Raw genomic sequence first — 15,497 nt, 5'->3', positions numbered from 1 at the left:
ATTTTAAGCAGCTTTAAATGAGAGCCCAAGATTTGCTTTTCCTTTAGGGGTGTCTCTGCACCCAGTGAAAAGTCTCCTTTTTTTTTTTCCTTTAAGGATACCATTAACATAAAACAACATTAGAAACTAAAATCCCTACCACAAATCAGGCAGCAGTAGTGCAGTTTCCCCATCTGCTTTTTAGACTTGAGGAACTCATAAAAAACCCCTACAGGTGCTTCCTTCTGCTGCCATTCCCTTCAGTCTTTGTGTTGGGATTAACAAGGTGAAGGGCTCAGATACGTTTGCTGATTCTATTTTACTTTTCCTACATACACATGACATGGAATTTATGAAGTCAGGTGCACAAAGAGTTTAAAATGTAAAGATCACGTTTCACATAAACAAGGTGACGTTGAGTTATTTCAGTGTCAGCCCAGGTAGAATCTTTCTTTCCAGCACAGAGATGTTCTTTACACTAACAGACTGGTTTTTCACTCTTTTGGGTACTCATTCTGGGAAGTGTTTGTATTAATGGTTACACCAAAGTAAGTAGAACAGTCCTTGTAGTAAGGGCTGTCCATCCCGGTCTCAAAACACCCTCGTATGTGTGGCTACCAAAGGAAATTAATCTTACCTAATTTTGGACCTTCCCAAGGATGGGCAACCCCCCCCTGGACCTTTAGAGCTCCATTTGAAAAAAGAAAAGCAGTTCTTAGCCCTGCCTTGCTTCCAGTCTCTCTACAAGTGCCCATTTACCACTCCATCACCTGGGAACGGGACAAGGATGACTGGAACAGAAGGGGACACTTGAAATCAGGTGGTATTTCTCTCTACTGTCTGCCTGAAACAGCCAGAGCACCATTGTTTTCTCAGGACTTTGCATTTCTCATTCCTGGTGTTTGGTGAAAATTCCTAAGGCAGCAGGAGCACTACAAGCTGAGAAGAGATACTCTCCTCCTACTAAGTGCTCTCACCGATGAGTTTTAGCAGAGGAACGTAACTGAATGCAGGGTTTGGGGTATTTTCCCTGCTCCCCTTTATAAAGCACACCTACTGCTAACACTTCTAACACACAGTTGGAATCTCTATCAAATCCTAGAAGCAAATGGCTCAGCAACAGCCCGAGGATTTTAAGTGGAAGGAAAACAAGTTGAGTTTGTGTGTTAGATGCTCTCCCCTCACTACATGTCAAAACCCAGAGGCATGACCTGGTGCCAGCACTCTGTTCCAGTAGCTTTTGTCCCTCACTGACTGTAAGACTGGATTTGTGATTTTATCAGGCTCCTTATTTTAAAGCAGGGAGAGATACCACTGGATTTATTTGCTTTAAGATCACACATGCTTGAGCCACGGGGCTGTGAATGTAAGCTTGATACCTAGAGCACAATATTCAGTGAAAGATTTCCTCTCTGTGCCCACGATGGCTCTTGGTTTGTCAGCCACCTCCTGTCTTCATGAGGCAGTCTGGATGATGAAAAGTTGTGTGCCAGCATTATTGTGAGCAGATAAAACACCCAAATCCTTGATGTCCACTGCAGGAAAAGCATATATAGAAAAAGCTTCTTCTCCAGGTCCCTGACACTGCTGCTAGGAGACATTCCTGCCAGGGTGAGACATCCCACCGGGCGCTGGGCTTGGGAAAGCAGCCGAACCCCAGGTGACCAGCAGCTGGAAAGCAAGTCTGCCTCTAGAGGTAAAAGTTAAGTCTTGTTTTTTTCTGCAATACCACAGAATTTAAAGCTTTTGGTGCTTAAAAATTTTCGAGGGATCGCTCGTTACTGAATAAAACGGATTCCTGCCCTTTTGAAGTTCAGACAGCAGATAGACAATCACCCTGGCAGGAGCTCCAGCTGAAGAAGCTGCTGTCGGGTTCTGCAGCAGATCCCTCTTGTGGCGGCTCGACTTATCGCTCCCATTCCTCTTTAGCACACTAACGTTAGGAGAGGAAGACTCATTTGAAAAACTCGCCTGCCGTTCAAGAAGGTCCCACATGAGATTGTTTATTAAAGCAGCATCACCAACACCAAGCTCTGAGATCTGCTTCACAGAGAGCGTAAACGCTGTTAGAAATACTTACCTGCCCAGTGCTGCACTGAATAAATGAGTACAGCTTTCTTTTCAAGTCCAGAACAATAGTTTATTTTGCTATGGCATAATATTCAGCAATATACTCCTGAACAAGAACGAGAGTAACAAGAGAAGTCGCACAACTAAGTGGTTTCCTCCTCAATTATACAGACTACATCCCCCCGGAGTCCTCTCACCTGCGTCCTCACCATACCAGTCGCTGTGAATGTCCATCATGGAACTCATGGCTACCCCTCCATCCTCTGGCCTACCCTCAAAGCCCCGGACAAAGTGATGAACCACATCATCCTTTCTCTGAGCCGAGCTGTTGCGCAACAGGGCCTCGAGGAATTGTTTCATGTGATAGTTATTGCAGGCCAGGTCCATGGCCTGCCCGCTGTGCAAACCCTCTTCCATCTGCTCGAGGGACAAGGCGGTTGGATACTGTGGAAGCCGTTCGCCCACTTCTACCTCCACTTCATCGGAGTCAAACTCTACTTTGGGTTCCACCCCCTTGGGCAGCGAAGAATTAACGTCGTCTGGAGAGTCGCCGCTGACAGGGTCTCTGCCCACAAGCTCCAGGGGATGGCAGCTGCTGCACTCGCCACAGGGAGGGTCTCTCTGGCAGTCCGAAATCCTTTCCTTTTCCTGCAGGGAAGAGACAGAGGCTGAGCACTGGCTCTTTGAGCTGTACGAGGTGCCCTCTCGCGCGGAGCCGGTGCTCCCGCTCTCGGCCTGGTAGAAAGCAGCTTCTCTCTCTATTTTCCTGCAGATATCTAGCGATGACCTGATATACGTCTTGCAGAAGTTGACCACATCGGTCATCTGCAAATAGCTAGCGGCAGACATCACCTCGATAACGTTCTCCCCACAGAGATCCAGCTTCCCGGAGTAAAGGAAATCCAAGATGACAGAGAAAGCCTCCGAGGTGACGATGTCCAGGGAGGCGGTGCTGTGGCGCCCGCTGTCTTGGATGTAGTGGATCAGCAGGGCTCGGAAATAGCCGCTGTTGGCGAACAAGATGTTCTTGTGCGCTTTGAAGATCCTCCCCTCCACGATAATGCTGCAGTCGCAGAAGAAGTCCCTCTTGCGCTGCTCGTTGAGCTCTCCCAAGAGCTTGGTGTAGTACGACTGCATCTCCATCGCTCCCCCTCTGCCACAGAGTCAACGAGAAGGCGCCGGTAAGCGGGAGCGTTCCCGGGGACCCGCCGCCTCCCGACAGCCTCTCCCCGGAGCCGCGAAGGGGCCGGGATCCCGGGGGTCAGGGGTCTGGAGGGGACAGGCCACCTCCCCGCCGCGCAGACCAGACGCCCCCATCCCCCCCCTCCTCCTCCATCCCACCCGCCGCCGCCGCCCTCCCCAGCCCCGGGCGGCACCGCCGCGGTTCTTCCCTCCCAGGGCCGCGTGTCCCCCGCCCCAAGAGCCGATCGCCCCTCACCGCCACCGCTGCCTCCGCCTCCTCCTCCTCCGCCGCTCGCTCCCGCCGTGCCGCGGGCCGCCCTCCCGGGAGGAGGAGAAGGAAGTGACGGCGGCGGCGGCGAGTCGCGGCTGCCGGAGGCGGGGCCCGCGGGGTGAGGGGTCGGTAAATATTGGTGACGTCAGGCCGCCAAGATGGCGGATGGGTGAGTTGGGTGCTGCGGAGGGGCGGTGGGAGGGGGCCCGGCTCGGGCGCAAGAGCTGGGGACGGGGGGGAGCTGAGGCCGGGACCGGGAGCGAGCTGGGCCGGGTGTGGGGCCGGGCCGGAGGCGCGCACGGCCGGGCCGGGTCTCGGGGCTGAACGCCGGGGTCAGGCCCGGCTGACGCGCCTGTTCCGTGGCAGGGAGGACGCGGGCTGGTGGCGGAGCTGGCTGCAGCAGAGCTACCAGGCCGTCAAGGAGAAGGTAGGAGGAACCAACCCCAACCGAGCCGGGGCGGCCCCGGTTACCGCTGCCCGGGGGCCGGGGGGGCTGAGGGAGTCGGGCGGGTTGCGGCGCTGGTTGGGCTGTGACCGCGCCAGCGGCTTTGGCAGCAGCGGCTCCGGGGCGTTCTCAGCCTGTCTGAGCGGCTGCGGCTCCCAGCCCGGGCCCTGGGGATTCAGGGGGAGTTGGCGTGTGTTTGTTGCGGCTCAGGGGGCTGAGGACATCGCTGCCTGGGACCTTACAGCCCAGGGGAGCAGCGCTGCTGTGCGGAGCTGCCTGAGTGGGGAGGGCTCCTGCTCACAGCATCGCTTTCTGATGCGTAATTTCCTGCCTTGTTAATTATAACACTCAGAACAAAGCTGCTCCTAACGTGTATTTTTCCAACCTTAGCTTAAACTCCCTCTGTGGCACGGGCATTGCTGTTTCTGTTTGGTTTTCTGGTTATTGCAGTCTTATCTGTGGTGTGATTCGGGGTAAGGGCTGAGCTGGGTTGAAAGCTCTTGTGCTTTGGTCTTGGGGATGTGCTGGGTGTTTCCCAGAGTGATTGTGGCTTTGTTAGAGAGCAAAAAGGCTTTGCAATCTGCCTGTCATCTTCTTACAGTCCACAGAAGCTTTGGAATTCATGAAACGGGACCTGGCTGAATTCACTCAAGTAGTGCAGCATGACACAGCCTGCACTATCGCTGCTACGGCCAGTGTGGTCAAGGACAAGCTGTCAGTGAGTATAGAATCACAGACTGGTTTGGGCTGGAAGGCACCTCAAAGATCATCCAGTCCCACCCCCTGCCATGGGCAGGGACACCCTCACTAGCCCAGGGTTCCCAAAGTCCCATCCAGCGTGGCCTTGAACACCTCCAGGGATGGGACTTCAACACCGTCTCTGGGGAGCCAAGCAGGGGGTGAATAAGGTGTCTCTGCCCCTGGGGACATGATCCTCTGAGCAAAGCCCCAGTGTATAACCATGAGCTTCAGGTTTCAGACTCTCCCCTGGCGCAGGTCTGGTGCCGGGCACCGTGTGGGCTTTCCTTGCTGTAGTGGAACCTCTAGAGAGGAATGGAGGAAGTTTCTCTATGCTTTCCCTCTCCCTCTGCACTGTGTAGGTGGAATACTAGTGGTGTCGCTGTAGTATGACATTGGACCTCCTCACAGCCTGTCAGCCCTGCACGGGGGCTCTGACAGTCCAGCCCCCAGACCAGCCAGACCCTGAAGCTGGCTGTGTCCTTCCCCCATGACCACCTGAGGCTAGTGCCTGTCCCACACCCTCCTGGCCCAGCCCTGGCCACACAGTCGCCTCCTTAGTGCTTTTTCCATCCTTAAAGGAACTGATCAGAGAAGACTGGGACTTGTGCTGCTGCTGCAGGTGCATTACACTGTGCTCCTTGTCTTTCAGAGGACAGAAGGCTCCTCAGGTGCGACAGAAAAGGTGAGGAAAGGGCTCTCTGACTTCCTGGGTGTCATCTCGGACACGTTTGCTCCCTCGCCGGATAAGACCATTGACTGCGATGTCATAACACTGATGGCAACACCCACAGGTACCACAGAGCCCTATGACAGTGCCAAGGTGAGTGCCCTGTTCTGGACCACCTCTTTGGGATGCAGAGTCCCAAGCCCTTTGCTCTCAGGGCCCTTCCCCTGCACTGACAGCTCTGCCCCTTGTGCCTTCTCCTTCAGGCTCGTCTCTACAGCCTCCAGTCAGACCCAGCCACCTACTGCAACGAACCTGATGGTATGGGCTGGGGTTTCATGGTGCTGCCAAGCAAAGCTGGGCCTTGTGTGGGCTCTGTGGGCATCCTGAATTGCCCAGAGCCTTTTGCCAGCAGTCCTGCTGGCTTGGTTGTCAGTGGCTCACCACTGGTGGAGAGCAGATCTGTCTGGTGCAATGGGGACTAGCTGAGAGTTTGCTGGGACAGTTTAAGTGCTGCTACAGCTGTTGCTATGTGGCCTTGTGCTGGCAGAGGGCCCATGACATGGGGTGGGCTCAGAGACCCACACCTCCCTCCTCCAGTGCCCCTTGTTCACCCCAGCTGGTCTGGTCTGTAGCATTCTTCCAGTGAGACTTCCCCAAACTGTTCCTGCCTTGTTTGTGCTGAGGACTGTTAACCTCTCTGCTTGTCCTCTCCAGGTCCTGCTGAGCTCCTTGAGGCCTGGCTCTCTCAGTTTAACTTGGAGGAGAAGAAAGGGGAGATCGCAGAGCTGCTGGCAACCAGCCCTTCCATCCGGGCTCTCTACACTAAGATGGTGAGGCCCTTCCTGGCTGCTGTAGCGGGCAAGTTCTGACTTGGGGTATGATGCAAGGAAGCCCTGAGCTGTTTGGGCCCTGGAGCTGATGTTGCAAAGGATTGTGGTTGTGCAGGGAAAGCAGGTGGCGTTTTATATTCTTCTCCCCTGCTTGTTTGTCATGGACCTGGAACAACAAGTTCCTCTGCAACTGCCTGATGTGTGTCTGAGCGTCTGCCTGTGCGTAGCTGGGGCTTGGTCCTGAGTGTGCACACCCAAAACCACAGGCACCTTGTGCAGGTTGTGAGGGTAGCTGTGAGGCTGGGGAGGAGAAAGGAGCAGGGCAGCAACTACAGCCCTCTTCCCACTGAAGTGACTCGTGGTGTTCCCTGTGTCACTGCCAGGTCCCGGCGGCTGTTTCCCATTCGGAATTCTGGCAGCGCTACTTCTATAAGCTGCATCGCCTGGAGCAGGTAGGTCAGGAGCTGGGTGTCTCCCCAGGGTGGGCACTCCAGCCAGGCAGCTCTCTAATGCAGAACTCAACTTTTCCTGGGCTCTGGGCTGTCCTGTCTGTGTCCCTCTGGTCACTGAGGCTGAAGTGCCTGGGGGAAGAAGGGACTGGGGAGGTGAGCAGCTGCTGATGCTGAATTCCTTGCAGGATGAAGCCCGGAGGGAGGCTCTCAAGCAGCGAGCAGAGCAGAGCATTCACCAGGAGGAGCCAGGCTGGGAAGAGGATGAAGGTAGGTCAGATGGGTTGGGATCTGTGGGAGGGCTCTTGCAGACCTTGGCTTGTCTCAGAGACATTGGTGGCTCCTCCTGGCTCCCACAAATTTCAGCTCCCAGCCCAGCTGCAGCCAACCCCGCTGCACTGTCAGCTGCTGCGGTGCCTGCTGAAACATCTCTTGCTTCTCTTCTGCCTTCCTACAGAGGAGTTCTTGGGGATGTCACCCCTGCCTTGTGCAAACGTGAAATTTCCAGAAGCAGCAGAGAAAGAATCTGTCCCTGCAGCCCCAGAGGGAAGCCACCCCACTGCTCCCAAGGGACCCTCAGAGGAAAGCTGGGCTGTCCTCCCCCCGGAGCCGGCCCCAGCAGAGAGGAGCCCCTCTGAGAGCAGTGAGAGCGTCTCCCTTGTGACTCAGATTGCAAACCCTGCCTCTGTGCCTGCTGCACAGCTACAGACTGGAGCACAACCAGCTGGGGCTGGAGATCTCTCCCAGAGGCTACTGGAGGCCACTTCAGAAGAGCAGAGCTCCCTGCCAAAACCCCCAGAACCTGCTCGCCCTTCTGCACCTCCTCAGGAGTCAACAGCATCCTCAGAGCAATCAGCTGCTACAGAGCTTGGAGAGGTGGAGAGCAAAGCCCAGGGCAGGACAGAGACTCTGAAAGAGGAAGGACCGACGGACCTACGAGTTTTTGAGCTGAATTCAGACAGTGGGAAATCCACTCCCTCCAACAACGGGAAGAAAGGTGGGTGTGGGTGTGGGTGGGGAGGGCACAGGGCCTGGAAACCTGCTGAGGTTGGCAGCTTTTGGGGAAAGGGCTCTGATTTTGTGCTGATGGGGGAGGACAAAAAAAGAGTTTTGCCAAAATCACCCAGGAAGGTTAGATCCAAAGGCTGTCCAGCAGCTAAAACTGAAGTGGAAGTAAATTCTTATGCTGTAGGGTGGGGTCAGGTTGGTCACATCAGATGGTGACAATCTGCTGTGGCTGGCTCTGGCTTGAGCCTTCTCCTGAGGGGCTTCTGCTGTGCCATCAGGAGATTGGAGGGTGAGACTCCTGTGGGACTGAGGAGGGATGTGTTGCAGCTCTGGGTGATGCTGATTACAAACCTTCCCTTGCAGCAGATTCAGGCTTAGGCAGAGCCTACTGCAGGTCTCCCAGAGTGATGATTATGTTGATTGTAGGACTATAAAGCTGTTGGAAGCAACCAAAGCTCCAGCCAGGTGACTCAAGTATCATAACTGGGCTTGTATCCATAATCAAATTAGATGTGAAATTAAAAATCTGTCAACTGAATGGGATGGAGCTTTACTCCCTGGCCTGCTGGGTGTCAGGGCAAGGCTGTGTCACCCCTAGGAGTGTCCTGGCTCCTCCTCTGCCCCAGGAGGTGGTTCTTTCTGTTGGGGAACATCTCCAGATCTAACCCAGTCCTGTTATTCCTAATCCACTGCATTTCCTCTGAGTGAAGCATGACACATCCTCGCTCTCCCAGGCCAGAGGGGAAAGGTCTCTGTCACCTCTCCCACTTGTTCTCAGCCAGCTCTAGCTGTGAGGGAAGTGCAGATCAGTCTGTCCTGAGCTCACAGCCTGCTCTTGGGAACAGAGGGGAGGTTTGTCTCTCCTCAGGCAGGCTGCAGTACATCTCATGATGCCAGGGCTTTGTGGGGCTGCTTGGGCAGCTGTGTGCTTTGGCCAGAGTGTCTGGAGAGCATGTGCAGCCCTGATGGCTCAATCATGATGTTTGTGGTTCCAGGCTCCAGCACTGATATCAGTGAGGACTGGGAGAAGGACTTTGATTTGGACATGACTGAAGAGGAGGTGCAGCTGGCACTCTCGAAGGTGGAAGTGTCTGGGGAGGTGAGTCAGGGGGAGGCATTCCCTGGAACAGGCAAGGGATGGTTGCTCCCAGAAACCATCAGGGACACCTTAGGGTGATGCTGTGTGAGCTCTGTTGTTGCTGGGTGGGTGCTTCCCCTGGGTGGAGGAGAGGAGAGGGGCTGTGGTGCCGTGGAGCAAGAGCACAAATGCTTGAGCTCCTCTTCCAACCCATGTGCTGGAGCCAGGGCTGTGCCCAGTGTTTTGGCAAGATGTGGTTGCTGCTGCCTGCCTCAAGCAGCTCTCAGGGGCTTCTCAGAGGTGTGATTTGTTCTTGGAGGGTGCAGGCTTAGCTCAGGGTCTCACCATGGGAGTCGGGGGGTTTTAGAGGGAGCAGAGGGTGGCTCTTTGGGTGTGTTTAAAGTGTGGGAGTTCCCCAAAGGAACAGACTAAGCAAATCCCCGTTGTGAGGGTGTGGGTGTGGGGATGGCTCAGGATTTGGGCTGACTGTTGCCCTGGGCAGGGAGATCGGTTACAGAACCAACCCAGGGGGTGTTACTCTTGTTTGCAGCTGGAAGATGAAGAGTGGGAAGACTGGGAATAGAGCAACTGCTTCCAGTGTGTGTCACAGGCTCATTTCCACCATCGAATGTGAATTAAACCACGGACCGGCTGTTCCTTTGTGTGTGACTGTGCTGGGGATGGCAGTGCCGGGCTGGAGGAGTTTCTGTTCCTGCTAAATCCTGTGGGCAGCTCAAGGGACCCCTTCAGACGTGGAGGAGGAGGAAGCAGGAGTTCACTCATACACTTAACTGCTAGGGAGCCCATCTTCTCAGAAGGTCCTAAGAGACTGGCCAAGCCAAAACAGACCTCCCCAAAAGTGTTGGGTAGAGGCAGATGTGATGCAGTGAGGGGTCCCTGGGGCGAGCTGGGCACTTGGACACCTGGCAGAATCATTTTGGTGCCACCAGACTGCCAGCTGGCTCATTGTTTGCTTGTTGTGTGCACATGTAATCTACAGTACAGCAGTTCCAAGGCTCTTGGATGTGAGCTGTGCCTGCTCCCTTGCTGCTGTGTGCTGCTGGCCAGGCCATCCCTGAAGAACCCCTGCACAGGGAGCGGCCAGGAGCTGGAGATGCTGCAGTAGAGACCCCTTCTGCTGTGCCACTGCTGCAAAGATGGGCAATTGGCTCATGGCTTTGCTGGAAGGAGCCAAACTCCTTGCCAAACCCTGAGCTTCTGCCTGCCTTTTTGCCTTGGAAGCTTTTCTTTAATGGAAACTCCCATTTCCTGCTGCAAGAGCAACAGCTCCTGGAAGAGCCAAGGCCTGCTGCTTCCCCCTTTGCAGCTGCACCGCCTTCCTCTACTGAATTTTGTGTACTTCTAGTTCAATTTCACAAGCAGAGTGCTTGCAGCTTGCTCTCACTCGAGCCCTCTGGGCAGGTGATGATTTGGGGTGCCCAGGGAGCAGCACCCCTCTGTGTGGTGCCCTGCTCAGCCCTTGCAAAGCCCCGGTCTGGCCTGCTGCCCGCTTTAACCTCTGCCTTGGCACCCAGGCTTGGCCCTCCCCTCTCCCAGCCCTGGGGGAGGCAGAAGCACCCAAGTGTGGGCAGTACCTGATGGCTGAGGCTGTGTCTGTCCCCCTGTCTGTCCCACCCCCTGTCCCACCTCCTGTCCCACCCGTGCCAGGCCCCCCAGCCAGCAGCGTTGCGAATCTCGCTGTGCTCACTTGGGTTCCTTCACTGAGGCCCCCCAGCACTGTGTGCAGTGCTTCCTTTGGACCCACAGCCTCTCTTTTTGGGGCCCTTTCTGATGTCACAAGATGCTCCTCAGTTGATGTTGCTAATTAATACCCAGCTACCCTGCTGGGACAGAGCCCTCGCTGCCGTCCCTGGCCTTGCAGGTGGTGGTTTTGTACTGGCTGCCTTTGCCCTCCTGCCCCTTCTGGGGCTGCTTCAGTGGAGCTGTGGGTTCCCTTCTGATTTGGATAGTGTTAACCCAGGTACACTTGGAATAGTTGGGGTTGGGGGGGGGTATTTCCAACCCCCCTCTGCTTCCTTTGGGGTGATTCCCAACTACAGCTGCCCACGTGGGTGGATTGGTGGCAGCAGTGATGTTGGGCACTTACAGGAGAGCAACAGCTGTGAGGGCTGGGGGCTGAGCTCCAACTGCACACTGAGCTCAGCAGTATGCTGCAGCCTCACCCTGTCCTGGGCTCTAATTTAGCTGTAGCAGGGGGAGAAGTTCTCTTTGTGGGTAGGTGACACCAGTGGGGTGTCAGGGCTTTGGTGGTGTGAGTGGTGGCTGGCTCCCTGGGCTGCAGCACAGCTCTGGGGGTGCAGTGCTCTCATCTGTGTCACTTTGTTTTCCTTTTTTCTTTTCCCTCTCTCTACTTTAGTCATAAATTAACCGTTGGGTTGTCTGTGCAATATTCTCTGTTCTGAACTACTCTGCATCTCCCTGAGCCTTTTCTAGCTGGGGTGAAAACTGGGAGCAATTCTAACAGCTGGTAGTTTTGTAATGATGACTTTCTCCAAACCTTTTACAGACTTGCAGTTAACAGCAATTAAAGGAATTCTACAGACTCACTGCCTGTCTTGGGTGTCCTCACTTCCTTCACCTGTGGGATGGGGATGGCTTTGGGATGGGGATGGCTTCCGAGAGAGGGGCTGTGCCTCAGCTGCTTTGAATTCCCCTTTCTCCCTCCTCCCTCAGGGCAGGTTTCCTTAACTAGGGAAGCTGGATCCATGCTGCCCCAGGCTGCTCAGAGCTCCAGCCTGCCCTGTTCCCAACCCCTTGCCCCGGGTGCTTCGAGTGAGCTGATAAAAGTGCCCCAGACCTTGTGCCTGCCAGCCAGAGGCCTGGCACACCACCTACAAGGCTGCAACACACTGGAAACACCAACCTCCAAATGGATCATCGTTTTAGAAATAATTGTTGAGTTGGGGGAGAGGGGGACGGGTCCCTCTCAGGGGTTAGTCAGCCATGGGTGTCTGCTGACCACCTCGATAGTGGGTCTCACGATCATATCTGGTTCCAACAGCATTTTGAGGAGGTTCTGGCACTCCCTGGAGATCCCCAGGTGCCTGGGGATGGAGATGCCTTTCTGTTGGTGGTGCAGCATCTTGGGGATGTCGGTGTCGTCGAAGGGCATGCGGGCACAGAGCAGGATGTAGAGGATGACGCCGATGCTCCAGACGTCGCCCTTGCGGCTGTCGTGAGGCATGCCCTGAAGCACCTCTGGTGCTGCGTAGGCTGTGCTGCCACAGAAGGTCCAGCTCAGCTCCCTGCTGTCCCTGGGGAGCAGCTTGGCGAAGCCAAAATCTGTCAGCTTCAAGGTGTGGCCCTGCAGCAGGATGTTCTCACACTTGAGGTCGCGGTGGGCCACCCCGCAGCCGTGGCAGTACCGCATGGCCTCGACCAGCTGGCAGAAGAGCTCCTTGGCACGGGGCTCAGGCAGAGGACCCTCTCGGAGCACGTAGTCAAAGATGTCCCCGTCTTCTGCCAGCTCCATCACGAGGCAGATCTTCCCCTCTGCAGACTCCAGCGTCTCGTGCACCCGGATGATGTTCTGGTGGTCCAAGCGCGTGACAATCTGGAGCTCCCCGGGCAGGAATTTCTGAATAAACTCTGTCAAGAGAGGAGGTGGGTTTTGTCACTGGGATGTCCCTGAGCTGTAGGACCCTTCTGGGACCCCTCTGGGATTAGAATCATAGAATCATAGAGTGGTCTGGGTTGGAAGGGACCCCAAGGGTCACAGAGCTCCAACCCCCTGCCACAGGCAGGGACACCAACCTCCAGGCCTGGAGCTACACAAGGCTGCCCAGGGCCCCATCCAACCTGGCCTTGAACACCCCCAGGGACGGGGAATCCACTACCTCTCTGGGCAGCCTGTTCCAGCCCCTCACCACTCTTTCTGTAAAAAACTTCCCCCTAATATCTAATCTAAACCTTCCCTCCTTTAGCTTTAGTCCATTCCCCCTTGTCCTGCCATTATCTGCTCTTTTAAAAAGTCGAATCCCCTGCTGCCTATAAGCTCCCTTCAGGGACTGGAAGGCTGCAATGAGGTCCCCCCGCAGCCTTCTCTTCTCCAGGCTGAACAAGCCCAGTTCCCTCAGCCTCTCTTTGTAGGGCAGGTACTCCAGCCCTCTAATCATCCTTGTGGCTCCTCTGAACCCTCTCCAACAGTTCCACATCCTTCTTGTATTGGGGGCCCCAGATCTGGACACAGGACTCCAGATGGGGCCTCACGAGGGCAGAGTAGAGAGGGACAATCACCTCCCTGTCCCTGCTGGCCACTCCTCTCCTGATGGAGCCCAGGATGCCATTGGATTCAGCAAAGAGGGTGAAGGTCATTCCAAGGGTGCCTGGTTCCTTACCCCTGGGCACTGTTCCCTGGGGGATGCTTATCAAGGGTGGATGCTGGGCTCTTGCCAGCACTTTGCTGTCCTTGTGGGCAGAGGAGCAGCCACCTGAATGTGTCCTAGTCCTCAGGCTGCGGTACCTGGGCTGTTCTGGCTGCCCCCCAGCACCTCCACACCCCCTTGCCTGCTCTCAGGCAATGAGCTTGGGAAACTAGTTTTCTGCTGGGGATTAAAAGCCTCCCGGGATTCACAGAACCATAGGGGTTGGAAAGGACCTCCAGAGATCATAAGAGTCCAGCCCCCTGCCAGAGCAGGGTCCCTAGGACAGGTCACACAGGTCGGTGTCCAGATGGGGCTGGAATATCTCCAGAGAAGGAGACTCCACACCCCCTGGGCAGCCTGTCCCAGGGGGGGAAGGAGTGCCTCAGCCTGGAGCCCTTTCAGGGTCAACTCTTACCTGCTGGGCTTTCCTTCTTATCAATTATTTTAATTGCCACTTTCTTCTGGTGCTTTTGAGAAAAAGCCTCCTTCACTTTGGAGTACGTCCCCTCCCCAATGGTCCTGCCCAGCTTGTAGCCATTGACAAGCAAAAGCCCTTCCATATCCTGGGACTGGCCAGGTCCTTTTCCTCTCTCAGTTCCTCCTACAGTGACTCCAAAACAACATCCCAGCGCGCTGGAGCGCCAGCGTCACCCTGGGGATGCCAGGGAGAAACCTTTTAAAACCCAAGGGTGCCATTGTGATGTAGCCACCGCTGCGTCAGTTGGGTGGTGAGGCGGGGAACAGACTGCAACATCTTTGTGACTGGGGGCTTGGGGTGGGCAGTGGTCCCCCCATATGTTCCCCCTGTGATTTCACCATTGCTGGGGGACCTGTGCTCACCTGCCTGGCTCACACACCCTCTCCTCTCCGGTCAGACATATCCAGGGCTCAGACATGAGCTCCAGACAGACATCACAGGCTCGGAGGTTCCCCATCGAGGCAGGCGACTGTCCCAGCTCGGCCATACCTTCTGAAACACAGGAGCCAGAAGGTGCTGAGAGATCTGTGGGAAGGTAAGGAGGGGGCCAGGACACCTGTGGGGTACAGGGTCTGGCCCCAGCACAGCCATGCCATGTCCTGGTTGCACCAAGCAGCATCCTGCTCCGGCAAATGCAGCTTCTTGTACTCCTGAAAGCCTCGTCTGATGGCTCAACACCTCCTTGCCTGGGGACAGCAGAGGCTGGCTCCCTGCCCGTGGCTACTGGCGGGCTTTATCAGGGCGGGCAGCATCGTGTGCCATGCTGTGCCCTAACGCTGGTCTCACCCGGCTCTCTTCCCACAGGCAGCTGCGGCGATGCCCGGGCAGCCACCGCCTGACGCTGCCCAACATCCCCATCGACGTGTTCATTGCCATGGGAGGCGGGGTGAGGCCTCGCCCCACCTGATGGCCCCCGCTCCAGCGCCCTGCGTCTGGCGGCTGCAGACTTTATAATAAACAGTCGTCTCAGACCCTTTCCGCGCTCGAAACCTGTGCGTGGCGTGTCAGCCATGGGGGTCCTGAAGTGAGAGGGGGACACCAGGGGACAGGGTGTGAAGGGAGGGGACAGGGGCAGGGGCACAAAAAGGACAGTGGGGAGGGGAACAGGCTGCGAGGGGATGGGATATGAGTGACAGGAGAGGAGTGACAGGACATGGGTGATGGAACACATGGGGCTGGGGCATGAGGGGGTGGGACACAAGTGGTGGGACACGAGGGGATGGGACGCAGTAATGGGACATGAGGGGATGGGACACAAGTGACGGGCCACAAAGGGATGGGACATGAGGGGATGGGACACAGTAATGGGACATGAATGATGGGACACAAGTGACAGGACACAAAGGGATGGGACATGAGGGGATGGGACACAAGTGACGGGTCACAAAGGGATGGCACAGGAGGGGATGGGACACAGTAATGGGACATGAGGGGATGGGACACAAGTGACAGGACACAGGGGGATGGGACAGGAGGGGATGGGACACAGTAATGGGACATGAGGGGATGGGACACAAGTGATGGGACACAAAGGGATGGGACAGGAGGGGATGGGACACAGTAATGGGACACGGGGATGGGACACAAGTGACGGGACACAAAGAGATGGGACATGAGGGGATGGGACACAGTAATGGGACATGAGGGGATGGGACACAAGTGATGGGACAGAAAGGGATGGGACACAGTAATGGGACACAAGGGGATGGGACATGACGGGATGGGACACAGTAATGGGACATGAATGATGGGACACAAGTGGCGGGACACGAATGGTGGGACATGAGGGGATGTGACACAAGTGATGGGACAGAAAGGAATGGGACAGGAGGGGATGGGACACAGTAATGGGACATGAATGATGGGACACAAGTGGTGGGACATGAATGGTAGGACACGAGGGGATGGGACACA

The 15,497-nt window shown here is 55.8% G+C and overlaps 4 protein-coding genes across 4 annotated transcripts; 2 read left to right on the top strand and 2 right to left on the bottom strand.

Moving 5' to 3' along the window:
• Window positions 1-2,110: 2,110 nt before the first annotated feature.
• ZBTB8B (zinc finger and BTB domain containing 8B) lies at window positions 2,111-3,197 on the bottom strand. Its single transcript, XM_084274358.1, has one exon. The coding sequence runs from the start codon at window positions 3,190-3,192 to the stop codon at window positions 2,209-2,211; it is 984 nt and encodes a 327-aa protein (XP_084130484.1). The 5' UTR covers window positions 3,193-3,197; the 3' UTR covers window positions 2,111-2,208.
• A 463-nt stretch (window positions 3,198-3,660) lies between these two features.
• On the top strand, window positions 3,661-9,932 carry BSDC1 (BSD domain containing 1; the record flags this gene model as incomplete). The annotated part of the gene is made up of 11 exons (XM_084274136.1): window positions 3,661-3,671; window positions 3,869-3,929; window positions 4,549-4,665; window positions 5,338-5,508; window positions 5,619-5,673; window positions 6,070-6,185; window positions 6,569-6,637; window positions 6,823-6,904; window positions 7,092-7,631; window positions 8,638-8,741; window positions 9,271-9,932. The coding sequence occupies 11 exons, from the start codon at window positions 3,661-3,663 to the stop codon at window positions 9,301-9,303; spliced, it is 1,359 nt and encodes a 452-aa protein (XP_084130262.1). The 3' UTR covers window positions 9,304-9,932.
• Window positions 9,933-11,667: 1,735 nt separating this feature from the next.
• TSSK3 (testis specific serine kinase 3) lies at window positions 11,668-13,665 on the bottom strand (the record flags this gene model as incomplete). Its single annotated transcript, XM_084274376.1, has 2 exons — window positions 11,668-12,329; window positions 13,521-13,665. 2 exons carry the CDS (start codon window positions 13,663-13,665, stop codon window positions 11,668-11,670), a joined length of 807 nt encoding a protein of 268 aa, XP_084130502.1.
• Window positions 13,666-13,763: 98 nt separating this feature from the next.
• On the top strand, window positions 13,764-14,490 carry FAM229A (family with sequence similarity 229 member A; the record flags this gene model as incomplete). The annotated part of the gene is made up of 3 exons (XM_084274135.1): window positions 13,764-13,807; window positions 13,981-14,118; window positions 14,388-14,490. The coding sequence occupies 3 exons, from the start codon at window positions 13,764-13,766 to the stop codon at window positions 14,488-14,490; spliced, it is 285 nt and encodes a 94-aa protein (XP_084130261.1).
• Between the last annotated feature and the right edge of the window lie 1,007 nt (window positions 14,491-15,497).

The sequence above is a fragment of the Gallinula chloropus genome (genome assembly GCF_964237585.1).
Source record: "Gallinula chloropus genome assembly, chromosome: 22".
NCBI lineage: Eukaryota > Metazoa > Chordata > Aves > Gruiformes > Rallidae > Gallinula > Gallinula chloropus.
The sequence above is the reverse complement of the archived record's forward strand: the minus strand, read 5'-3'. Positions and strand labels throughout refer to the sequence as shown.

Bases quoted from the DNA above. Each gene is read 5' to 3' on its own strand.
- ZBTB8B (XM_084274358.1), bottom strand. From the start codon at position 3,192: ATGGAGATGCAGTCGTACTACACCAAGCTCTTGGGAGAGCTCAACGAG.